Source organism: Lampetra planeri, chromosome 3 (genome assembly GCF_965212315.1).
Source record: "Lampetra planeri chromosome 3, kcLamPlan1.2.h2, whole genome shotgun sequence".
Classification (NCBI taxonomy): Eukaryota; Metazoa; Chordata; class Hyperoartia; order Petromyzontiformes; family Petromyzontidae; genus Lampetra; species Lampetra planeri.
In genome coordinates, this window is record NC_136109.1 from 27,116,638 (window position 1) to 27,143,393 (window position 26,756).

At 37.6% G+C, this 26,756-nt stretch overlaps 1 protein-coding gene across 1 annotated transcript in view; it reads left to right on the forward strand.

Annotated features, from left to right (window-relative positions):
* The window catches only part of DNAH6 (dynein axonemal heavy chain 6), an 81,693-nt gene that overhangs the window by 477 nt on the left and 54,460 nt on the right, over positions 1–26,756 (forward strand). The window contains exons 2-46 of the mRNA XM_078592526.1: positions 1,242–1,526; positions 1,635–1,823; positions 2,042–2,298; positions 2,583–2,850; positions 2,980–3,114; positions 3,269–3,392; positions 3,525–3,663; positions 3,791–3,959; positions 4,083–4,193; positions 4,454–4,654; positions 5,132–5,252; positions 5,425–5,576; positions 5,802–5,954; positions 6,432–6,683; positions 6,974–7,102; positions 7,275–7,388; positions 7,660–7,803; positions 7,969–8,181; positions 8,349–8,441; positions 8,763–8,882; positions 9,256–9,436; positions 10,403–10,499; positions 11,085–11,280; positions 11,587–11,751; positions 12,294–12,407; positions 12,545–12,670; positions 13,268–13,423; positions 14,444–14,605; positions 14,728–14,865; positions 15,001–15,168; positions 16,020–16,168; positions 16,266–16,373; positions 16,523–17,084; positions 17,254–17,376; positions 17,793–17,975; positions 18,501–18,644; positions 18,799–19,020; positions 19,141–19,288; positions 19,426–19,583; positions 20,142–20,273; positions 22,404–22,575; positions 23,312–23,458; positions 23,609–23,682; positions 25,125–25,279; positions 25,495–25,726. Coding sequence (XP_078448652.1) covers positions 1,242–1,526; positions 1,635–1,823; positions 2,042–2,298; positions 2,583–2,850; positions 2,980–3,114; positions 3,269–3,392; positions 3,525–3,663; positions 3,791–3,959; positions 4,083–4,193; positions 4,454–4,654; positions 5,132–5,252; positions 5,425–5,576; positions 5,802–5,954; positions 6,432–6,683; positions 6,974–7,102; positions 7,275–7,388; positions 7,660–7,803; positions 7,969–8,181; positions 8,349–8,441; positions 8,763–8,882; positions 9,256–9,436; positions 10,403–10,499; positions 11,085–11,280; positions 11,587–11,751; positions 12,294–12,407; positions 12,545–12,670; positions 13,268–13,423; positions 14,444–14,605; positions 14,728–14,865; positions 15,001–15,168; positions 16,020–16,168; positions 16,266–16,373; positions 16,523–17,084; positions 17,254–17,376; positions 17,793–17,975; positions 18,501–18,644; positions 18,799–19,020; positions 19,141–19,288; positions 19,426–19,583; positions 20,142–20,273; positions 22,404–22,575; positions 23,312–23,458; positions 23,609–23,682; positions 25,125–25,279; positions 25,495–25,726 — 7,581 coding nt within the window. The remainder of the gene's footprint in view (positions 1–1,241; positions 1,527–1,634; positions 1,824–2,041; positions 2,299–2,582; positions 2,851–2,979; positions 3,115–3,268; positions 3,393–3,524; positions 3,664–3,790; positions 3,960–4,082; positions 4,194–4,453; positions 4,655–5,131; positions 5,253–5,424; positions 5,577–5,801; positions 5,955–6,431; positions 6,684–6,973; positions 7,103–7,274; positions 7,389–7,659; positions 7,804–7,968; positions 8,182–8,348; positions 8,442–8,762; positions 8,883–9,255; positions 9,437–10,402; positions 10,500–11,084; positions 11,281–11,586; positions 11,752–12,293; positions 12,408–12,544; positions 12,671–13,267; positions 13,424–14,443; positions 14,606–14,727; positions 14,866–15,000; positions 15,169–16,019; positions 16,169–16,265; positions 16,374–16,522; positions 17,085–17,253; positions 17,377–17,792; positions 17,976–18,500; positions 18,645–18,798; positions 19,021–19,140; positions 19,289–19,425; positions 19,584–20,141; positions 20,274–22,403; positions 22,576–23,311; positions 23,459–23,608; positions 23,683–25,124; positions 25,280–25,494; positions 25,727–26,756) is intronic.

Here is a 26,756-nt window from a genome sequence, read left to right on the forward strand (position 1 = left end):
TATTCTTGTACAGGAAGTTTTAGTTTTCAGGTCCATACGGCGTACAACCGTTTCCAATAAGGGCAAAAAAAAGTATTTATATGTGTTTCTCCCTTGTTATGGGATCTTGTAGGATGAACGTTGATATTTGTAAGGGCACTGGGTGACCAATTAGGTCTGAATTGGTCTGTAAGAAGGTAGGCAACTGATAAGGGGTTGACAGGTATGTGACCGAGATAGTTGGATGGGGCCAGGGGGTTTATATCGGGCTCGATATCGATCCACTGAGCCAGCAATCACTGATGTCTTTGGTTCGATTCTGGGCTTCAGCAATTACAAATCGTATTTCCAAACGTAGCGACTTGATGATGGTCTCAGGCCGATAATGAATGACTGCATGAAAACGCAACGTTTGAATGAATGTTGAATGTACCAGCTTTTTTTTTCAAGGTTTGAATGTCATGCGATGAAATTTTTTATAGTTGGGAATGTGAGAAGATACACACCACCTATTGTGGATACGAGGCAATTGAAAGGACTTAGACTCTCAGAGAGATAGAGGACTCTACTGTAATACAGTTTGTAGTTCAGAATCAGAATACTTATTTATCCTGGAGGAATCCGATGAGCTATTAAGCTCTTTTCCATAGATACGCAGTAGTTCCTTCATGTCATCGTCCAGGGGGCATTGCCTTACATGGGGTGATAAAAAAAATTCTGCTGGAGTTGCGAATGGAGATGTATGTCTCATGATATTAGACTCGTAGGATACCTGAAATATAATTGGGATATAAGAGCAAAGAAAAGTAACCTGCATTTTATTGAAACGTGATCCACTGAATTGATGTACAAGCATGTATTGAATATGTTAAAGTACTAGCCCTAATGTTGGCCATGTTCAGTACTGTACTGCATCTAAAATCTCATTAACCATAAGTAGTAGAGTGGTTGTCTGCCGTTGTATCTGCCTCCCTGTGATTGGTAAAGTCTCCACCGCACTCTACGTAATATTGAGTCATGTTTTGTCAATTTAATATAATCACACAGTGTTATGAAACAATATAGGGCCTCGATCTGTACAGTATTTTGTTTCATGAAACTTTCATGTAACGTATATAGCATTTGATTTTAGAGACACATCATTAACAATGTTACTAGGTTCAGTAAAAAAATATAACAAGAAATAAAATGCCTTTGTACCAATGTCTGAATTTGTTTTGTGTGCTGTATCATATTTTTAAACAATATTGTATTTCCTTTAGGAAAACCCATCCCACTTCGGGGTGGGAATTCCTGGCATCAGCACACCATTGGTGGAACCCAGCATTCGGGGCACAAGTAGCAATAGCAGTGGCAGTGATGGACTTAGTGTGGCGGACCGGGTTCTGTTGTTGCCACGCATCGAACCTGCGGCCCTGGTGGCACGGATGGTACACAGAGCTCCCATGCAGGCGGCTCCTCAGCCTCATGTACTCAAATTTCCACGACGGACGAAGGCCCAAGAGGCAGCCCGAGTTCGAGCCCAGCCACCCAGAATTGAACCTTTGGTGAGCTAGGATTAGTGTATTGAATGTCAATATTTTTTGCATTTATTTGACTGTCGCGAGGCTTTTGATGTGTTAACATACTTAATCGGTTTTTGTTTATCACTTTAGCCAGCACTAAAATTGTACCAAGAGCAGCATATGCCTGAATACATCTATCAGAAGAATCGTGAGGCATTATTGGCAAGAGGCTGGAGAGGGCTGGATGTAGTCAAATATGGGGAGAGTGATTCCGTGTCCATCAGTTCATCTGGACATGTTCCTAATTTGCCTCAGCTTTCCAAAGGACTACAGGGAAAGGTCAGTGCATTATTTACTTAAAACCCCTCTGCTGTTGATTTTTTTTAGAAGCTTTGTGGTGGATATCAATTACATCTGTAACTTAGGGATGCTTATGCACAAATATTTTTTGTTAATATTTTTGCCGCATGAACATCATTTACTCGTATAAACATTTTTATGTTGTGCTATTGAATCGTGTGTTTCAAAAGTTATTCGACTTGATGTATTTTGAACAGAGAATAGAGGATAGCAGGATAGCATCACCCTCACCACCCAAGCAACCTCGGACTGAGCTGAAGCCTTTGAATGTACGTAGCCGGACCACCCTGGCACAAAGCCACTCCTTCAGAACCGCAGACGACGTGATCAGCGCTCGAATCAGTGACCCACTTGACATTGCGCATGTCATCCGTGAGAACAAGGAGCTGGGATACGTTTACATGGTGCCGGCTGCACCTCGCTCCTCAATCAAATATGATGCCTTCAATCTGAAGTGAGGCTTTTTACAATCACTGAATTTCTCAAGATAAGCTTTTTTAGTTACTTATTGAATTGTTTTCTCATGTTAAGAATTTGTTGTTCATGGAATTGTATTAAGATATTGAAACAACATTGAAATCGATAATAGTTTTATTCCTATATTTTGTCTTCGTTCTAATGTAACAGATTCAAATTACTCATGAACATTCCATGCAATGTTCCTATTATCATAAATGCATATTATATGTTATTTTTGTTCTTAACATCAATATCCAAAACTGCTTTTCATTGATTTAGAGTTGTCACGTATGAGAAAATCAACAAGGACAACTACCTCACCATCAGTGAGCAGGGCGTGCTGTTAACACGCAATGGGGACGTGGACTTCACTCCCCTTGATCGATGGGAGGAGGAGTACCGCTATCACCGACGCCTCCTTAGCATTCCCACTTTTTCCCACTTTCGCAAGTGGAAGGCCTTCAGTGTTTGGCGCAAAAATGTCCGGAGCAAAAAAATAAATGCCTGCCGTAGAGCCCTGCAGGAAAACCTGTTTATTATCAATGCTGTGAGTGTTTTATTTCAAACTTATGTTGATTAAATTTATGGTCTATTATGACATGATTATTATTTTTCTGTTTGTAACATTTACAAAATGATTTAGTTTGTTTGTTTAATTTGTCATTTTATTTTACAGTCATTACGACCTGCCCTTCTCAATGTGAAGGAAATGTGTCACCGCGTTGGTAATATAAGACTCTGCATGATTGAAAGTGGTCGGACATACACACTCGAAGAGTTCATGATCACCCAGGTCGCACACCTGAAAGAGGTGAGTTTTGTGTTTACATTGATAGGTCATCATTAGCACAAGGTCTTAACGTGGCAGACATTGCTTACTGTTCTACATGTTTCTGTTTATTTTTACAAATTCGACTATTTACGTATCAGATGAGATTATGTGATGGTGTGTTTTGTAAATACAGGTTCTGGTGCATCTCTCTGAATTTCGTGAATTGGCAAAGGAGGTTGTAAGAAGTGCTTGTCGAACTGCATTGTTGGAAGCTGGCTTCACACCTGATGATTACTTCAATGATCCAGAGCTTTCAGGCAAGGAATTACATTTATTAGTATACATTTTATCAGGATTTTAATACATTGTTTTCAAAATATGTAACTGTGGTATTTTAGTGTCAGGGATATTTTGCTGGTTTTGTTACAATTACATGTATGAAATTGCAGGCGATGAAAAGGCGGAGACAGGTGGTTCCAGCGTTTTGTTTCAGTCACAGTACGATTTGGATCCCTTTGGAGATGCCCCTGATAAGATGAGCTACACTGAACAGGCAAACAAGAGGAAACACTGTGGGAAGCTTACCTGGTTTGTGCACACACTTGAATAAAATATATGATACAGGCATTGCACAGAGATTACACAGTACTGTACACTCATGGTTTGTAATGGTCAAATGTGAGGAAAGAGTAATCTCTGGCTATTTTCCTTTCAGTTTCATCCGGCTAGCTGATTATGTGATTGTGAACACACTGCACATCCTTGCTGTGAACACAGTCAGCACCCTCCTTAATCAACTGACAAAGCAGCTGCAGAAGACACCCTCACAAGAACTCATCCAAGCCTGGACTTGTGAGCCCAGAGAAGAGCCAATTACCAAAAAGGTGCCTTCAGAGCAGTTGGTTCATTTAGCCACGTTTCATTGTCATGTCTTGCGATATCAAATGGCTATACACACCAAAGTGTTATCTATGGAGAATATTGCTTTTGTTTTGTTTTCTTGTCAGGAGGCTGTCATTGCTCAAGAAGAGACAGAGCAAGTTGTTCCTTTGTTCCTGACAGAATTCATGCTGGAACCCGAAAGCTTAATGTTTGCGCCATCTCAGAATGAGTTCCAGGTATCTATTACACCCTTTTGCTGATTGTTTATTTTAGTTTTTTCCTACGTCAGCAGTTCTCCTGCTGTGTTTGTTTCACCTGATAACGGTTACTTGTGTTGCGATCGAAACGTCGTGATCTATTAATTTTCTATCTACGTGACTTTACCAAAAGAACCAAAGAGTATTTTGTTTTTGTTATGCAAATGTATGCATTTTAAAAGGGATGACAACATTTGTCAACTAATCAATTGCCAATTATATATATATGCCCAATATAGGATGGACTCTCCGAGGTGATTGACTCTTTCAAGGATACAGTTTTGTCTGTAGACAACCTTGTCACCGACATCTATTTTGATGCATTCACCCAACCTATAATCAACAAGAAGCGTGAAGAAAAAAGCTGTGGGGAGGGCCCGAGCTTAGAAACCATTTTTCAAGATGACAAACACCTCCATAAAATCATAACAAGCGTGCAGGTATATGATTTGACGCACAGTGAAACACATTTGTATTTTCTTCGAAATGCACAGAAATGTATGTGTTTGCCTCACATGAATATGATAAGACATATTTACAGTTATAATAAATAGATTGAACAATAAAATAATGATGTATGATAAATAGTTGATTAAATACATACATTACAAAAACAACAAATGTGTACATGATTCGATAGCTGAAACATTTATAATTTATATACACATGTGCTTCATATGTTTATGCTGTAGAATATGCAGATATCATTCTATGTTAAAGCTATTATACAACTACTGTAAATCATGTATAGGGTCTTTCAGTAGTAAATCATGTATAGGGTCTTTCAGTAGTATTACAAATGTGTATGATCATTCTCAAATTAATTTAGTTTTATGTGAATGTTATTTATTACATCTTGTGTTAGTGGATGATTTCGCATATTAATGTTTTATTGCTTCATTTCTTGTTTCATACAGGAGGTCATACAAACAGCATTTAATGCTGCTGGCCTATATGCTGATACGTTTGAACAGTTCAGGCTTTTCTACAAAGAGAATGAGAGCCTGGATCTAGAAGCCCTCAAAAACAAAGAGCATGGTATATTCAGCAATTTATCACCGAAGTAGTTCTTAATATTTTAACAGCTTTGCACATGTGGTCTTGTTTAATGAGCTCAGTATTTGACCATTGCTTTAACAAAGCATTTTTTATTTCACTAAACATTGCTTTAATTGGGTTTTAAAATATTTCACTTGTGATATCTTTGCAGATGTGTCCTTCTTTGAAGAGAGTCTTGCAAAATATCATGAACAACATAAGGATGCAGTGGCTATCAAACAGAGGAGAGATTTGGGGATGCTATTGGTTGATGCAACCAAACTGAAGAAAAAATTGATTCCTTCACCACTGCGGTGCCAGAATGTGAGATAGAGGGATTTTTTTCTTCTAGAAAATTGATTTAAAATGTGTCTTTCAACAGAATATAAGACAACAATTAAATATTGTGATTTTAAAGTTGTATAAATTACTGCCAGTGATGCATACTGATATTGGGTGAAAATTCATGACAACATTAATATAGTTGATTCACAATTAAACATTTGAACTAAGAATGTATTCATGTTTTTAATCTGATTTTTCTTTCAGGCAATTAATGACTTATTGCCAGTGCTGTCTAGAAAGAAGACAGATGCCATCATTTCAGAAGCTCGTGATGGGCAATTCAAGCTAGAGATAGTACCCTCCACTACCTTTGAGTTTGTCAACAGCCTCACCTTTCTTGACGAGATCCAAGACCGGGTAAGGAATGTTGGAAGATCCTCATTACCCCGTTGCCATAAAAGCACTTACAGGCAAATGTCTTGCTTTAATAAATGTACATGTTATGGTAGATTGCAAAATGTCAGCTTTGACTAGAACCTTGATTATAACACGGTTAAATCAAGTTTGATTTTATTTTATCCATTTAAAAATACTGTATAAGGCGGCTAGGGCTAGGTTTTCCATGACATGTAGACGTTAATAAATACAATGGAACAAAAGCTGAAATGTGCGGAATGGTAGCCAAAGGAAAGAACACGCCAAAACGATGACCACAGAGATGGAACAATGAAAGCACCTCATGCGCAGGAGCTATATGAATTGTTGCATCATACAACCGTGACATTGTTACAGCTCGGGAAGGCATGCATCCAGCAGTGGATAGATAGTGGATTATGATTTAAAGCAGTTTAAAAACAATTTTTTGTCTCTGGAAATATTTGTTTTATTTTACAGATTCAGGTGCTTGAGGAAGAGATGCAGATTGTCGTGCAGATGTATCAGTTGATAGAGCAGTTCAAGGTGCCAACACCACCGGAGGACCTTGTGGTGTACTCGACACTGGAGCAGTCCATCACATCTGTCCAGAACACCATTGATAAGGCAGTCGGCGAGCGTGATGGCAACCTTGAGAAGTTCTGCCAGCATCTTGATAAGGACATTTTGGAGCTTAATTTGGAGGTGAAGATTGTCAAGCAGCGAGCTCAGGTAAGAACTGAACATACCGCCCTCTTGTTTACAAGGTGGTCACGTGCATTTGTTTTTAGTATGTCATTCTCAAAATGTTTCACAACTCTTATTTGTCTTTGCTATATATTTTGTTTAACTCTGCACCAACAAAGTTAGGGATTCAAAATGTGTCTGCTCGGATGACTGTCAGGTCGTGGACATTTCCACTGCTGGCCCTGAGCCAATGTTGTCAATGTATTCCTCAGGCAGGGTCTTAAACAGTGTATACCCTAAACAATACAACTTACGTTTGTTTGTGTGTGCCTTAGGACCCTATGATTTTAGATATTACAAGTGACAAGACAAAGGTTCGGGAGATACTGAAAGAACAGATGATTGCCACAGATGCATTTCAGCAGCAGGCTCTTCAGTACAGGGCTTACCAGAAGAACTTTAAGGTTTGCTATGTTTGAATTATACAATGGAGTAGCTGTGTTTTCTAAAATGATGTACTCATGTATTCATTGTTTTTGATTGTATTTAAATTTTTGTTGCTACAAAACATGTGTGTTCATACAATACTTTTTAGTGTTTTTATGATGTTGTACATGTTTTATTCATATTTTTCAGGTGGAAGTTACAAATTTTGATGCTTTGAATGAAGTATGTGATGAACTAAAGCGAAAACAGATGATGTGGGACAGTTTGGATGAGTGGGAGGTGTTTACCAAAGAATGGTTGGAGGTACTTAAAAGCAGAAGTGCTACTCTGCCTTTTTGAATTCTACCATTAAATGTTCATAAAAATGTTCCTGCCTGTTTTACATTGTTTTGCTGCATAATTTAACTCATATTTTTACGATGTCTGGATAACTTTTTTCAACGTCTCAAACACACAGATAATTTGTGCAAAACTTCAATACATTGGGCACAGATGAGTCATTCTGCATTCTGTAATGTGTTTCTTTAGTTTTTTTAAATTACTTTTCTCACGTACTTTGTGAATCTTTGCACAGTGTAAATTTGAAACCCTGGATCCTGAACAACTGAACAGTGAGGTCGCCAAATATGCGAAGATTATTAACCAGTTGGAGAAGGGACTGCCACCAAATAATGTAGTTCCACTGTTGAAAAAGAAGGTTGAATTTATCAGAGAAAAGGTAGGGTGAGCAATGTGATGTAATTGCAAGGCTATGTCTTATACTTTCCAAATATACATTTGATATGCATGTCCTGCAAGAATGTTGACCTAATTCTTAAAAAAAAATTAACTCAATGTATTTCGTTACATTTATAATTTTCTCCCTCACTCTGCCTGCGCTCAGCTGCCAGTGGTTGCATTCCTGAGAAACCCATCCCTGAAGGCCCGTCATTGGGAGATGTTGGAAGAGATTGTAGGTGCTCCTTTGCAGGATAAGGAGACTCCACTCACACTTGCTGGCCTTATTGAGCTGGAAGTTTTCCATTATGCTGAGCAAATCCAGGACGTGTCGGGACAGGCATCTGGAGAAGCATCTCTTGAGTCCATCCTTAAAAAGGTGCCTTGCCTTCGCATTCTCATATGACTGGGGCCCATTTTAAGTGCCTAAAGTCATTAAAACATCGATTAAATTACACTTAACCCACCAACGTGAATATACTTCGAAACTGTAGTTAACATACTAAAAGTGTCAATGTTATTGTTAAAATATTGGATGTTTTGCAGGTTGAAGATGGCTGGAAGACTGCAGAGTTTGTTGTTTTGCCTCATCGTGATTCAAAAGATGTTTTTATTTTGGCAGGAACTGATGAAATTCAGGTAAGTTAAAAAAGGTATATTTATAGAGAGTATATATTATGTTGAACAGTTATGCAATAATTATCATATCAGCCACATTTTATAAACGTTATACCCTCTATTTGTATGGTGGTCACATGTAAAAAATGTAGTTATTTTAAAAAAAAATTTTTATCATTGTATCTGCTAGAAATAATGTGTTCTAAAAAAATGATCCAACATTACATCAAACATCATCTGTTTATTAGACACGATCTTTTATTTCATGACTTTAGCCCATTTTCCATGTGCGTGATGTTTTTGCACCTTTTATAATGAACATATTTTGTCACATTTATTCAGATTCTTTTGGATGACAGCATCATTAATATTTCCACCATAACTTCTTCTCGATATGTTGGACCAATTAAATCTCGGGTTGATGAGTGGCAAAGGCAACTCTTGCTCTTCAATCAAACGCTGGTATGTAGCCAGCCGCATGTCTCGATTAATTATGTAAACATCCGTGAAATTATTTTTGCATAGTTACTGGGCAAAGGAGTGTTATGAGACTGTTTAGCTTCAATATTATATTGATTGTGCAAATTATGCCTTATCAGGTAACATAGATTTTTTTTCTTCCCTTTTTAAGAAAAATAGCCAAGTACAGTTATTTTAAGCTATTTGGAATGCGAATGCTTGTCTATAATTACAGCCTTGGGGAGATGAACTGGACATATATAAATAATGTCATTACTGGTGCACCTTGATTGTTTATTGAAGAAAACATAATTGTTGGAGCCTATAAATTGTATTCGATAGTAAAGCAACACTGTGCCTTAATGCTGCTTTACAGGAAGAATGGATGACATGCCAACGGAACTGGCTTTATCTAGAAAGCATTTTCAGTGCACCTGACATCCAGAGGCAGCTGCCAGCTGAGGCAAAGATGTTCATGCAGGTGGACAAGTCTTGGAAGGACATCATGAGGAAGATTTATCGTCTTCCCAATGCTTTACGGGCAGCCACTCAGCCTGGTATTTATTCCCCACATGATTCATTTTATTGACTGGGTTAAAATTAATACTTATGATTTCATTAAGTTAAGTTAAAACCATTTATCTATGGCTGAATATTAGTGATATCTTAGCAACATTTGCAGGAGCCTTTTCGATCCGCCATTAGCTTCTTGTACTCAACAGCTGATTTCCCATCGATCTATCCATCTCCTTGCTGGTCGTATGTATCTATGTTGAACTTCCTTCGCACCCTACATAGCCAACTATGTTAATCAGATAGGTCATCCCTTTCTATAATGGCCCAACACCATTTCTTCTACGATAGATTTTACATGGTTATTTCATTTCTTTGTCTGATGTGACCAAAGTATAAACGTTTGCACATGTTTATTTCTGGTGGCAATACTGCTTCTTTCCAATAATATTTCTGACAAAATCATTAATCGTATTTCAATGCAGGATATAGGCAAGAGTGTTTGCCAGCACCGTATCTCATATAAACCTGCGTTATATTTTTGTAAAAAATATTCATTTCCTATTATTCACATCTATAAGCATCTGTGCAATAAATGTAACTTTTCACCCACTCAACCATCATATAATTTGAGATTCCATTTATTTTTTTCAAACTTATCAAAGGGAGGCCATGGTCTTGATTTTTCTAGAACAGAATCCTAGGTTTGATTTCTGTTACCACAGATAACTGACTTCATCTACTTACTTTATAACTTTACCATCGACTGTGGTGATTGCGTGCATTCTGTGTTTTTTATCATGTCAACGTATATGCATTTCATTAAATGTTATTTGCATTCAGGAAGAGTCCATATTTGCCACTGTCATGAGAACTATGATTTTTTTTTTACAGTATTTGAAATAAATATATTTAAGGGCTACGTTTCAATCATTGCATTTTCGCACAAATGCTAAGTAGTTTTACAATGATGTGGCTATTTAATTAACATTATATTATATTATTTTCAGGCCTTCTGGACACATTTAAGAATAACAATGTATTACTTGAACAAATCCAAAAGTGCCTTGAAGCATATTTAGAATCCAAACGAGTGGTCTTCCCAAGGTGAGCTTCACTGTCATGTTTTAATCGACAAAATATGTATACAACATTATTCTTTGGTTCTTTCGGTAAAGTCACATATAAAGATAAAATAATAAATTAAATTAAATACTAGCATATGACGTTTCGATTGCAACACAAGCAATCATCATCAGGCATAAATTAAATAGAAACACAAATCTAGTATACTTAGAAATGTAATGTAATACAACAGAGAGTCGGCTAACATAACAGTCAACACCCTACCTGGTTGATTACGTTCTTCCTGAGAATGCTAAATTTGAGAGAGAGATAATATGTATACAACATATTCTTACACTTTAAGTTATCAGCATTATCAGCCATTATAAATTTACTGCTGAATGAAGGTCTCCCCAAGCCATTCCCTTCTCACGGTCTGGCGTTGTGACAATCCATCTCAGCACCTGCACAACGATTTTTTTTTAAGGTTTGCCACCTTGAACGAATAAGAATATTATTAACGTGTATTACTCACAATGATGTTATACTTTTTCCGACAGTAAATCAAAAAGCTCCTTTACTTTAATCCAACATTTTTTTGTCATTCGTCTTCGGTTTACTTGACAGATTCTACTTTTTATCCAATGACGAGCTTCTGGAGATCCTTGCACAGACGCGCAATCCTCAGGCGGTGCAGCCGCACCTGCGCAAGTGCTTTGATGCCATCGCCCGGCTAGAGTTTGCGTTGGCACCAGCTGAGGGTGAGCAAGAGAGGGCGTTCACTAACGATATCCTCGCTATGGTTTCCCCTGAGGGGGAAAAGGTGGGTGAGCAGTTATTTAATCCTTGCTATTTCTTCATCATAAAATTTAGTTTTTCTTTAGTTCGAACATATACTGTATATTTTCACGTTATAGTATTAAAAATTCATGACAGTCTGGAGATCAATGATGTACAGTGTATACGCAATTCCGTTTTTGAAATCAAGATATACTTGTTATATGCACATTTAGATTTGTGAAATAATTACATATTCGTTTTTTTCGTGGAATAAGAGTAGGCACGAAGCAGCTGACGTGTAACTGTAAAGCAGGGAGGCACATGGTTCATGGTCTGTATTGTATTGCAGGTGAGCTTGGGCAAGGGTCTGAAGGCCCGTGGCAATGTGGAAGATTGGTTGGGGAAAGTGGAAGAAGCAATGTTTCAGTCTTTGCGAAGGCTCACAAAAATGGCCATTGGTGAATACCAAAGCATGCCACGTACTGAGTGGGTGGTGTCTGGAATCCCATCACAGGTAGATCAGTGCTTAAAGAAGACATGTATATAAAATGTATATATCACCGACTATTTATTCATAACAACAGTGATAGAATTTATAATCACATCACCAGGAATGTGCTCAATCTCATCAGATATCAGATGTTGAGCCTGGATAGTGCATGCTTGGGTGGTCACCAAGAATAACAGCTATTGTAGGCTGCAAATCTATGTGGTGGGTAGCAGAGGGCAGTGCAGCAATTTACATGATTGTACTGTACTTCTATGTTCTATCATATATGCTCCTCAACTTCAACCCACACTGACCAGTATGGTGAAGTATGGTCCATTACTCCCCATGACCTGCATGGCATGAGGATGTGCTCATCTAGCAGTGGATTGACAAAAGGGTGGTTCACATACATGTTCATATCTATCACCATCGTTTGTCCAATACTTGCCTTTTTTTATCAGTTTTTTTTTTCTCAGAGGCATTCATCACTACTCAGGGTCATGTCGCTCCAGAAAGTATATATGAATACACTGAATGTGTTATTCCACTTCTCCGGATGCCCGCAGGTTGTATTGACGGTCGCTCAACTGATGTGGTGTCGAGACCTTACTCAGTGTCTGGAGGGGGGTGACCATGATCACCTGCAATCTGTTGCGAATTTTGAAAAGGAAAATTTTGAGGTAGGTTGATGACGAGCATTCAAGTGTCATACTTATTAAAATACCTGCTGTTGGAAGAGTTGGCATGGAGATGAATTTAAATGGTTTTGTTAATTTTGCTGTCTTGATGCCCTGTCTGTTGTTCGTTTGTGTTTCAGAGATTAAATTCTTTAGCCTGTTTGGTCCGTGGAAATTTACCCAAGATCCATCGGTGCATCATCACAGCTCTGATTACAGTTGATGTGCATGCGAGAGACATAGTCACGGATATGGTTCAACAAAAGGTTAAATTCTCACTGCAAACACTAATCAAATAAGATAGATTTTAAAAATAATATGTAGATAATGAAAACTGTTAAGGCGCAAGGCTGTTTTTAAAAGCAATGGCTTGAATGCTTTTCTTTGGAACTTGTTTGAATTTACCCATTAGGCTATTTATTATATTTATTTATTTGCATTACAATTAGGTTTATCTTTTAGCTCTTTAGAAGAGAGAAGTAGCCAATAACATGAGATTAAATTGAATGTCAGGCTGCTAAAAGACAGTGATCTCTCTTGTACAATGTAGATGATACAGCAGAGGGCAATATTTTATTACATATTATTGATCTTAATCAAACAGCCAAAGGTACAAAGAAAACATAATTTTCATTGACATAATGCACTGAAAGCTATTTATCCACTTTCACTTGTAAAATCTTGGAAATAATACACTACAAATCAACACATTTGTATTGTTTTGAATGACACAAGTTTTTTTATTTGTGGCATTGCATTTACCCCAAAAAAACCTGCTTTTAAACAGAAGTTTTAACCCTTAAGGCATTGCTGTGTTCCTTAACCTTGCCACAAAGGGTATTTGTACTGTGTGTAACCTGCAGGTGGAGACTGCTAACAACTTTGAGTGGCAGCGACAGCTGCGATACTACTGGGACCTAGAGCTTGACAACTGTGTGGCCAGAATGGCGCTTTCACAGTACGTGTACGGTTACGAATACCTGGGAGCCTGCCCTCGCCTAGTCATCACTCCACTTACCGTGAGTTGACACATGGTCAATATTAACCAGGGCATTCAATTTGTGAGTCTATTTCATTAAAAAAAAAATAGATCCAACATGCTGTTTAAAACCGATCTAATAATAGATCAAATTGAATTGTACATAACCGAGTAAAACCGTGTTTTGTTCATTAGATCAATATTAATATAATAACATTCAAGGTATACAAAAGAATATAGCAGCTCATGAAATTATAAAGAATTGGTACGTATGTTTGGCCAAGCTTCGTATAGCTTTGGTGCATTCATAAAATCAAGCGCACACAGCCATGAATGTTAGTGAACTATATTACATGCCGTGCATACCTCCATTCCCACCAAGTATCTCAGCATCCAACAACCTGGTCTTCAAATGTATATATCCTTTGAAGTCATGTATACTTTTTACATAATATATCTCAAACTACTGACAGATTAGATATAGCTTTGTATCCTGGCTTTAGAAATACTGTATTGTTTACTTCCTAAGGCTCAATGAGACAGGTCTCTTTCATGTATGGATAAATGTTATCATAAAAACTGGTTGTATTAGCTGGCTCTCATTGTTATGACATAAAAGGAAATATACAGTTATGAAATAAAATGCCTAAATAGTAAAAATGTAAATTGTGTTAAGAGCATTAAATTAAGCCAGAAACATGATAATCAGTTGGTGGAAATGGGCATACGTAGTGGCATAATTGTCTCGACATTGACTCAACTACCATGTCACAAACATCGTTGGTTATGGTGAGAAATTCTAGACTCAGGATGGGGTAAGGATTTCTACCAGTATTGTATTGCTTATTAAATATAAATATCAATTAACATGGTAGGAAATTAGTTTCCAAGCAAATTAAAGAGTACATCGGGTGTCCGTATCTGCCTGCGTTAAAACTTGATAAAATTAGATGTTATGTACTATATTGATGTGAGTGAAGTGTTTTAATTGCTGGAGTAAAACCAGAGTTCATGGCACATATTACAATGGGGATACTAACTATGAAACTGGTGACAACAGGACCGGTGCTACTTGTGCCTGATGGGGGCTCTGCAGTTGGATTTGGGAGGGGCTCCTGCAGGGCCTGCAGGCACTGGTAAGACGGAGACAACCAAGGATCTTGCAAAGGCCCTGGCCATTCAATGCGTGGTGTTCAACTGCTCTGATGGCCTGGACTACAAGGTGATGTTTTTAATTTGAGTGATGCTTGGTACTCCAAGCTGTTATTGTGAAATGTGTAAAGAGGAAAAGCAAATGTACATGCTTGTGGATCGTGTTTATTTATAATGCTGTGATGTTCGTAGATGATGGGACGTTTCTTCAGTGGTCTGGCACAGTCAGGCGCTTGGTGCTGCTTCGACGAATTCAACCGAATTGACATAGAAGTGTTGTCAGTGATAGCCCAACAGCTGATAACCATACGAAATGCCAAAGCTGCCAAGGTAAAAATAATTTATTTGACCTCATACCCTTTACACTTAAAGCCAATACAGAGGCCTAAGTGGTTTTATATGCTGTACCTAATCCTCTCTTATTAGTGTAAGTGGTTGATTAATGAATACATAATTTTTATACAGGTACCCAGATTCATGTTTGAAGGAAGAGAGATCAAGTTGATTCAAACCTGTGCGGCCTTCATCACTATGAATCCTGGATATGCTGGGCGAACTGAGCTTCCAGACAACCTGAAAGCTCTCTTCCGCCCTATTGCTATGATGGTTCCCAACTATGCTCTTATTGCCGAGGTAAGTATCACATTGCTCGTTTATTAATTTCTTTATGAAATAATAAAATATCAAATTACTCTGGTGACTGCATTTTATATGTACAAGGGTTATATATAGCTATGTGTTTAAACTGATTTTACATGCATGAAGGCTGCATTCCTTGGAATGTTTACTGTACGTCATTTATGATTAACCTTACATTTGTTATACATGTGCAGCATCAAATACAGTTTTGTAATACAAAAATATAAAGTAACTGGTATCGGCCAAAAACGCTCCAATTCCTAAATAGAGTATTATGTGTAAATTACTCAATTGGGATTTCACATGGCAACATTACCCCCTGCTGTAAAAGTTTGGCAGTCCCCTCTTTAAAAAAAGGCTTGAGACTCAGTGAAGGTTTGCTGGGTAAGTGAGCATAAATAAAAATAATAAATATAGTGCCGTCCAAACACACATTGGTACATCTCTCAGTGACCGTCAAAGTGTGGCTTTTTTGTACGTATGACGTATTGGACCGAGTGGGTGTATGTGTTGGTATTCATCACTTGCCTTTGTGTCATGAGTGAACCTAGGGTTAATGCATGCCATTGAATTACTAAGCCCCCTAAGTAAACCTATTTTATTGATGAATGGAAAATATATTCTTGGCATCACATGTCAGTAATTAACACAGACTCATTTTGATAAACGATGTTACAGGCCCATTATCGTTCAAAAATACATAAATCCTGTGTACTGTGCTAAGAATTAAAATGGGTAAGTACGAAAAAACTGCAAATTGTTAATGTAAAAAAATCGAATATAGTACACTACATACCAGGTAGAGCTGATACACTTGTTTACTCATGTGGTTTTTTTGTGGTTAGGTGATTTTGTACTCGGAGGGATTTGAGTCAAGCAGGGTTTTGGCGAGGAAGATGACTCAGATGTACAAGCTGTGCAGTGAGCAGCTCTCACAGCAAGACCACTATGACTTTGGAATGAGGGCTGTCAAATCTGTCCTCGTAATGGCTGGGTATGTCATTGCTGGAGAAGGTTTGCATGCATAGCCCGTTCGTCGTAACATTTTTGTTTGTACATATTTAATTGCATATTTTATATCATTTGTATAGATCCCTGAAGCGAGAAAATCCCCATCTGAGAGAAGATGTTGTGCTGATTAGAGCGCTACGAGATTCCAATTTGCCGAAGTTTCTCGCTGACGATGCCATGCTTTTCAGGTAATAACTACTTTAATTAAAGTTATGCATAATTCATAGTATTATTAATGCTAATCTTTTCTTATAAAACTGGAAAAAAAGAATAATCTCAAACCGTGAAAATAACTTTTTTCTCAGCATGTGTTGTCTCCGTTATTTGTTGCTCACAGTGGGATCCTTTCAGACTTGTTCCCCGGGGTTGAGATTCCGAATCATGACTATGGCTCTCTGCAGTCATCCATTGAGAATGCCCTGAAAGCTCGTAAGCTGCAGGCAGTGCCGTCGATGGTGCACAAGGTTATCCAGCTGTACGAGACGATGTTGGTACGCCATGGAGTTATGCTTGTTGGTCCTACTGGTGGTGGAAAGACCACCGTTTATACAGCCTTATCTGATGCATTGGGAAGCTTGCACGAGGCTGGTGAGAGCGAGCACAACCCATTTTATCAAAAAGTCCACACAACCGTGCTAAATCCAAAGTCCATCAGCATGGGTGAGCTCTACGGGGAGGTGAATAATCTCACACTAGAATGGCGTGATGGCCTCATGGCCCTCAGTGTGAGACTGGCTGTGGCTGATGACTCTGAAGACCATAAGTGGATAATTTGTGATGGGCCTGTGGATGCACTCTGGATTGAGAATTTGAACACTGTGCTGGATGACAACAAGATGCTTTGCTTGGCTAACAGTGAGAGGATCAAGCTTTCGCCTCAAATACACATGATCTTTGAGGTTTGGCAATTTTGTTTTATTACAAGCAACGTAACATTATTTTCACATCCAATTTCTATTTGATTCTGTTCTCCTGCCTAAAATATCTATTTTATTTGGCAAAATATTGTTTTTGTAACAAAAAACGAAATCATGTTTGTTAAACAAAATTTTTATTTCACACTGTTAGGTGCAAGACTTAAAGGTGGCATCTCCAGCAACTGTAAGCCGTTGTGGTATGGTTTACATTGACTCCGAGGAGCTGAAGTGGATGCCGTATGTGCAGACCTGGATGAATGGGATCATTGACAAGGTATCGTATACTGGCCATGATCAAACCACCAAGAATGTGCCCCATTTAATCAGATCTTGAACGCTGAGTAGGATTGATCCTGATCATTGCTTGGATATGCAACCATTACAAATGTCGCATGTGGCTGCAGAACTATGTGGTGGGCAACAGAAGGCAGTGCAGCATCATTTGTTGCTGTACTGTACTTTCTATTCTCTCACTTATATGATTCTCACCTTCACAATCCCCTATTAACCGGTGCGGTGAAGTAATGTCAAATGAAGGTTGGGCAGGACATGGGGAGGCTCTCATCCAGCAGTGAATTGACAAAAGTGTTGTATATGTACCCACACACAGTGTACTTGACTTCATTACAGGTGATTACCATTTAAACATTTTGTGTCAAAGTTTGAATATCTTTTTTTCTTTATATTCAGTTTGGGGGAGACACAGGACAGTACATAATGGCCCTTTTTGAGAACTACGTTGAAGATGGGCTCAGGTTTGTGAATAAAAAGTGTACGCAGGCCATGCCCCAGGTGGATATCAGCAAAGTCACCACACTCAGCTGTCTGTTGGAGAGCCTACTGCTGGGCAAAGGAGGTCCAGATCTTAAAATGGTATGACAAATGCAATTGTTTTACTTTTTAGGAGGATGAAAGATGGTACTTTTTAAATCTGTTTAAAGCATTTAACGTTAGTACGCCTTTTGGCGTCCTCTGGTCTAACACCGTTTTGAGACTAGGCTCAAAAGAAAGCTGTCTCTGTTGTGGACCAATTAGTTTCAAAGACAATGCATATATTATCAGAGTACGTTTTTTATTTGCATTCTGACCACAGGTATTGTGGTTAATGCAGACATGATTCCTTGTAAAAGGCTTCAGTTTGGTGTTTTAACATCTTAACACCTGTTTTGTTGCCAGAAAAAAGGGGGAAACCTATTCCCAACGTATGACATGTTTTACTATATCTTATAATGTTATGGAAAGTTAGTTTCTGTTTCACTGATATGTTTTGCAAATTTCTTTATGAAACAAAAAATACGTGATTATTCTATATGCATTAAGGTCAGTAGAAAATAATGTTTCAAATATGTTTTTATGAAGCACATCAGGTAATCTACACTTTTTTGACATACCTGACAGGAGCATTCCAGGCTGACCAGCATTGTTTGTCAGACATTTGTGTTCTGCTACTTGTGGGCTGTGGGAGGGAACCTGGTGGAGAATTGTTGGGATCAGTTTGATACTTTTGTCAAACATCAGTTTGAAGAAAATCATGATGCTAAGGTAAACATAGACAATCACATCACAGCCTTTGCATTTACAAAATAATAAAATTTAAACATAAACATTTCATCACCTTCACATTTAGTAGTGTGTTTTATTTGCTTACATTTCATAAATAATTTGAAATGTTTCTGCGCGATGTTTATTGATAAAGTTGCCCAGTTCTGGGGACCTGTGGAGTTATTACATGGATTATGACTCCAATCGACTCGACCCATGGGAGAGAATCGTCCCCAGCTTCCGCTACAACAAAGAGGTTCCTTTCTTTGAAATGCTGGTGCCCACTACGGACACAATGCGCTTTGGCTACCTCATGGAGAAACTGTTGGCAGTAAAGCATTCTGTCCTCTTCACTGGCACCACAGGTGTTGGCAAGGTATCACTGTCTGTTCATCTCTTTCCTTGAACTATTAAATAATAATCAACTATTAAATAATAATCAACATCCTTTGCTCTTGGAATTTGAGTTGTGTGAGGTCTGTGTGTGTGTACTCAGTCTGTGGTTGCAAGGGGATTGCTGGACAAGATACAAGAGGAGGCTCAGTACGTCCCACTGTACATTAACTTCTCCGCTCAAACATCATCTACAAGAACCCAAGAGATTATAGAGTCCAAGCTGGAAAAGAAGAGGAAAAACATCATAGGTAATGCCACGTAATTACATTGAGTTTAACTAGCAGATTGTTATTTGTAGTTTTAGTTGTATAAAGTCTACATTAAATAGTTTTTCTAAACAAAAACATTTGTGGAGAGTTTTCTTATGCACACTTTTGTGCCACAGGTGCTCCGGGAAAGAAGCGTGTGATCATATTTGTGGATGACTTGAACATGCCAAAGCTGGATCGATATGGTTCACAACCTCCGATTGAGCTGCTACGCCAATACCAGGACTTTGGAGGATTTTATGACCGGGAAAAAATGTTCTGGAAGGAGATCCAGGCATGTACTTTTACCTTCTGCAAGATCTGCTATTTTGTGGGCCACCAGCTGCTGATGGTTACCAAATGTCATACTTTTATTCAAAGCATGTGGGGCACCACGGTGGTGAGATGTTAACTACTCCGCCTGCTATACAGGAGGTCGTGAGTTTGATCTCAAACTTGACACCTGTATATTTGGAGTTTGCATGTTCTCCCCGTGCTCATGTGGATTTTTCTACGGGTCCTCCGGTTTTTCCCTCCATAGTTAGAATCAACATGAGTTTCGATTATTTGGCTGCTATAAATTTCCACATGATAAAAGCCACTTCGTTGAGCTATCATGTGAGGCCAAGTCGCTTCTGAAAAATAGCTACATAGCTCAGTGGGCCTTGCCTGTATGTTTGTTGAACTTATTTTGCACTGTACATAGCCAAACGTGCTAATCGGAGGTGTGGGGGGGAAGGACAATAAACTAAACACGCACAAAAGTGTACCTGGTAAAATTAAATAAAAAATGTTTATTAATGCACTGGTGTGGGGTGGGCGGTGGGGTGGTTTCTTCCCTCTTACTAAATAGGATGTGACCGTTGCTGCAGCCTGTGCCCCGCCGGGAGGCGGGAGGAACCCTGTTACACCACGCTTCATTCGACACTTCAGTATGCTGTGCCTGCCTTCGCCGTCTGAGCATAGCCTCAAGCAGATCTTCCAGGTAATTCTCGGAAAAAAATATATGCCATATGGAATGCAGTATAATTATCAACACGAGAGTACTGCAAAGTTATTTGATAATTGCCTCGTAAAAATTGTGCTCGGGTTAGCTTTCTTTCTTTGCTTTTGACACGACAAAGCCAGAGCAGTTTTCACCTAGAGAGCTATGTTTGATGATTAAAATATTCTCTAAAATTATTAAACATGCATTCCTGTCGTGCACATTGAATGTACTTGTATAGTAACAAACTATATGTCTCATTAGAAAATCACCAAACAATGTCTACAGACAAACAGTACTTGTATTATGTTTACAGCATTACAATCACTATTCTATACCAAATGGCAAGTTGCTTACAACAGCTATACATTTAGCTTGTTCTTTTTAAAGATATAAAGCTATTGTTTTAGTTATCCTATGTTAATAATACTCATATGCTGTATGAAAAAAAAACAGTTGAGAAATATGTTTAAAATTTTTGTTTCCAAGACAAAGCTGGGCGACTGATAGATATCGTGATTATAAAAGAAAAGAAAATACCTTTTATTTGCATTAACCCACATTTAAGGACACTCAAGGGGGTTTTTATTATTAAATAATTCAGCTATATGCAATGGAACCAATTGTGTATGTTTGTGCATACCAATGACACATAAAGAAAGGCAATTACCTAAACAAGTGTAATGAAATCCACGGTATTGAATTTCAATAATTTTGTTATAATGCTATACAATTGTATTCATGTGCTAGGATATAGAAATTTATATTGCTACAAAAATGCTAACTTTTAAAAAACAGTTGAAAACCTATTTAAGATTCTGAAGCTACCTGTTTTACATAAATCTATCGTAATTTTACAATGTGGCAATTTATTGCGTTGTCTTCCAAGTAAACATATATTATCCTCTGAGTATAAGAGCTATGAAATCCATTACACTTTGCATTAAGCAGATCTACACTCAAAATATGGAGCCAGCACTGTTGTGAATGCTGGGTTGGAATCTGGGAAGCCACCCATAATTAAACTGGGTTCTCAAGTGTAGCGAATCGAAGTCTTAGCCTGGACACTAATGACTACACAAAAACATAACTAAACCTAGTTTTGACTTTGCAAAATTATAAATCTGAGAATTAAAATGATCTGTTTGACTGTCATGAGAAAAAAATATCTCATCGCAGAACATATGGTTAAATGTGCCCCCTACTGGGTAAATAATACAAAGGTCACTTGAAGGATATTTCAGAAGTTCTGCAAAAAACGCTTTCATGGGCCATTTTAAGAAACACGGGGTGCACTGCTCTGCATAAAATTCTGAAGAGATTTTTCCTTTGCTGACATGACTTTGATGGCATGATTGGAATACATTGGGAAGATAGACCAACAAAGTAAAACGATTGAGGAAAAGCGATATCTTCACTATTATTTCATTCTGAGTGCAGTATACACATGCTGAGTTGATTTGAAAGGTGTGTGGTGTCTCAGTGAATGTGATGAAGCTACTGTGATGAAGTGTGTGATTTTGGGGTTTTCTGGCTTTGCACTGGGGACTGTGAAATGGAATCAGGGAGAGGAAGTGTTCAAGTGAAATAGTGTTATTCCCAGGCCATTGCATTGAAATGGTTTGTCAGAAGTACACCGCCAGCGGATCACCAAAAGAAGATGTATTAATAATGAATAAATATTGAGGAAGGAATGTATGATTTGACGTTGGGATGGTCATTCAGAAAAAGGGACTGTCATAAGCACTTAGATTGAAAGCTTTAAGTTGCATTTTTTTCTGGAGTTGAGGTTATATAATTTTAATGTGCTATTTTATTATATCAAGAAATATGCAATGATGTGTATGGCAGTGATCGAACTTGAATTAAATTGATTTATAATCTCTGTTGGAGCATTACCTCTGTACCTCTCTGTGTTTTTCCAGTGACTAGTAATCTTAATAAAACTGGAAATTATCTATCGATACTAAATATTATTTTTAATTCAATACATAGTAAGCTTTAACTTTGACAGAAAGTAATACATTTATAATATATTTTGAACTTGCATACAAACTTATGATTGCACATTTGATATTCCTGAGTGAATGAATTCTAGTTCCTATTAATTATGCACTGTTATCTTTGCAGGCTATCCTAACGGGCTTCTTGGTAGATTTTCCTGCGGCAGTCAAGCAGGTGGCTACAAACATTGTTGAAGCAGCTGTTGAGATGTATGGTCGGATGAGCACTGACCTGCTGCCAACCCCAGCCAAGTCCCATTACATATTTAATTTGAGAGACCTTTCAAAATGCATGCAAGGTACGCAAGTGGCATTATTTAACTAGGAAAAGTAAACGCATATTTATTTTATATTTGCATGTTATTATGGTACACATGAACAAGTGGGCGCACGGTACTCTACACAAATTAAAAATGAATGAAAATGTTTTTAAAATATCAAGTTAAGTCAAAACTTTGCGGAAGTAAATTAGTATTTAAATATCAATAAAGTGACAGCATTTGTCAATCAATTTCTGGATGAAGGCCCCCATACCATTCTCTCATTGGGGTTGTCCTGAGTCTAGAATCGGTTCAGATATCCCTTGCCACTGGTGTTAGCCGTGGCCAGGAAACACACTGAGGTTGCCGAGTTTGTAGTGCAGCATGCTAACGACCGCTATTATTTTATAATGTGTGTCCCCTCCGAAGTTATTTTTTACATCAATTCACGACTGCCTATGCTCACATATCTTTTGAACGCAGTGGTGAAAATTTTAAGCTTAAATGTGTTTCATGTAGCTCATCACATTTACTTAAATGTCCTCAATGTTTTAAAAAATTAACCCGTAAAAACAAAGTTTTTCACTATAAATCCTTTATATGCATGGCATCGGTTTTATTTTATTATTCATTTCTGTTTTTCTTGAGTAAGAGCTTCATTTTTATCACATTGGTATTTTAAATAAAATATGAAAAAAAACATTTCCTAAAAAGTGTGCATGACAATTTATTTTTAATCACAATTGGAATGAGTGTTAATATGTTTTTTTTTCAGGGATTCTGCAGTGTGATTCAGGCACTGTTCGTGACCAAAATCAGATTTTCAGGCTCTTTTGCCATGAGTGCCAGAGAGTTTTCCATGATCGCCTTATCAACAATGAAGACAAGGAGTATTTTAATACCATGCTGGCAGAGATGGCAAGTAAGTAATCTACACAAAGCACATAAATGTTCAATTATCTGTGATGAAAAATAATTAACAGCAATGTACAAATGCAGCATTGTCATTTATACGCATGAAAATTAATATCAATGAGACATTCATTGATGGTTTGTTGTATTTTTTGCCAAGGTAAACAATTTGGAGTTCAAGTCGAAGCGGAGTATTTTGTTAAACATCCCATCCTGTTTGGAGACTTCATGAAGGTACTCAGTTGGCATACAAATTATCATTATACTTTTAAACTCAGGCAGTGGTTACAAGTATCTTGGGGTCATCTTTGATTCAAAGACTGAATTTTCAAGATCACATTGATTATATTGGTAAAAAGACAAAATAAAAAATTGGTTTTCTGTATCGACACAAGCACTGCTTCCCCCCATGTTCCGCTTGGAATTGATAAAAGCTACCATACTGCCTCTACTTGATTACTTTGACATCGTATATAAATCAGCCCCAATGTACTATACTGAAGAAGCTTGACTCAATGTATCACTCAGCCTTAAGATTTGCATTGAACTGCCCATATAGGACCCACCACTACGATCTCTACATTGGGTCAAAGTTAACTTATCTTAATGATCGACAGCTTGTGCATCAGATCTTATTTATTCGTAATGTACTTACAAAAAAATCAGCAGACTACCTGCTGGATCTCCTCACTGTTTCGAAGAACAAATGTGACCTAAGGTCTTCACTCATTTACCAGCTTCACATTCCTTATAGCCGTACAAATACTGGAGGAAGGGCCTTTTCTATTGATGCCCCCAGAGTCTGGAATGCTATCGCCAATAAACTGCAACTTGGATCACTACCTGTGAGATCTTCACTCAAAACTGCTCTAGAGGAGTTGTACACCCCTAGCTGCCACTGCTATTCAGAATGGCCTGAAATAAAATGTATCGTTCCGGAAGACCGCTGCAAAGTATGATCTTGAGTTTTGATTATAGTGTGCTGATCTTTAAAGGTGTATTGAAAATGTTTTATACTGATAATCCTGCTGTTATGGAGTGACTCATGCAACCAGCTATGGCTGCAAAGTTTGGTTGTACATGTTATGTATATCGTTTATTGTTAAATTTGAATCACAGTTCCTATGATCACCGTTACATTGTTTTTATTGCTTTATTTTGGTGATTTTGAAAACGTTTTGGTTTAGCCATGTTTGTTTGTTGTAGTGCAGAGTTAGCCTGATAACTTTAATCTAAATTGTCTTATGGTTGTTATTGTTTGACTTGCATCCCACTGGGATTTTTGCACACAGCGTTGAAATACGGTGTTTTTTCTGGAAGACTGCTGTTTTTTCCTGGATTTTTATGTTGTGTGTAGTCATACTCTTAGTTCTTTCGGTAAAGTCACGAAGGTAAAAAATGTTTCTTGTTCATGTTTTTGTTTGTTGCAGTTGCACCCGAGTCAAGAGCCGCATGGCTCACAGGGTTATACCTAATAAATGAAACTGAAACATATTAAGGGTGAATGTGGTCTTTTGTTCCCTCTGAACTGCATGACTGACATGCAGTTTATCTTGTTTGACTTCATGGTATTAATATGACCAGAGTATTTTCTATGAATGAAAGAGTGGGATCCTTTAGTAATGTTTCAACTGCTTATATCGTAACTGCAAAAATGCGCAATTGTATCTGACCAGGTTGGAGTGGAGAGGGCTGACCGTGTTTACGAGGATCTCACAGATGTGGAAAAGCTGAAAGGTGTATTGCAAGATTATTTGGATGACTACAACCTCAGTTCTGCGAAGGAGATGAAACTGGTCTTTTTCCAAGATGCCATTGAGCATGTTACTCGGTGAATATTATTTGTAAAAAATGTTTTTTTACATATAATGTTTCGTGCAGTGGACACCTATGGACTATCTGCCCATGGATTGTGATGACGATGATAATGATGTTTGGTGCTTCATGTCAAATGCTTTTATACCTCTTTTCAAAGGTACTTTTTTTGCAGGGTATTCCATGGTTTGTGAAATAACCAAGCGTCTTATATTCTGTTCCCCATGTCAGAATCACACGTATGATTCGCCAAGAGCGTGGAAATGCTTTGCTGGTCGGGGTGGGCGGTACCGGAAAGCAGTCTCTCACACGTCTTGCCTGCCACATGTGCGGTTACCGTTGCTTTCAAATTGAACTCAGCCGAGGTTACAGTTATGACACGTTCCACGAGGACCTGCGCAAATTGTACACCATTGCTGGCGTTGAAGACAAGGACACCGTTTTCCTTTTCACTGATACGCAGGTGCAGTGTGTGCACAAACATGCTCCATCAGAGAGTAATCAAAAGTCCGGCCTGATAAAGATTATATGTAAAACGTTAAACACATTTATGTAATATATTCTTGGTTCTTTCGGTAAAGTCACGTAGAAGGGAAATAATAAAATAATAAAAATATTAAACAATAAAATATTTTTATGATTTTATTATTTCCCTTCTACGTGACTTTACCGAAATAACCAAGAATATGAATCCCTGCAGTCACGAAAGCTTTAAATCAACATTTATGTAAGTCATTTAGTTTGTGAAATATTAACATTTGTGCAGCTGCTGTGGTAATATTTATTTCATGTGGCATGAGTAAAAATGTTAATGATGCCTACAAAATGTGAACGCTTGGAATACACAACAAAGCCTTAAGCCAGACTGTTCCAATGTTTTTGTTGATATTTACATCCTCTAGGAATTGACATGAATAGAGCTTACTATAACAGCCTTGCTTTAGGTATATTTATTTTAACAATTGTTATTGACTCCTGTAGTTAATTAAATTATCAACCTGGCAATTGATCCAGTGTCTTCGATTAAACATTCTGGGAAATTCACATAAGATAGGGATGTAATCTATACACTGATGCACAATTATGTTTCTCATTGCACAAACATAATTCATGTCATTCAACCTTTATATCTGTACATTTTATTAAATATTTCACTGCTGCATATCTTAAGATTTGAGAGACTTCAATAATGATAACATCAAATGTGATATTTTTATTATTTTCAATTATATATTTACACTGGTTCACAATGTATTAGGTCTTTTATGACAATAAACAGGAAATTTTAACTATTCATAGCATGAATTGAAAGCTATACTCAACCTTAGCATTCTATGTATATGATAATATATTTTTTTCCACAGAAGGCTAAAGATCTAAAATTAAACAAATAACTTTCCTTCTGAGAGGAATAACAAAAAACGGCATACAGAAATTCATAGTTTACCATTCCTGAAGAATACAGAAATTATCTTGTGTAAAATGTGAAAATG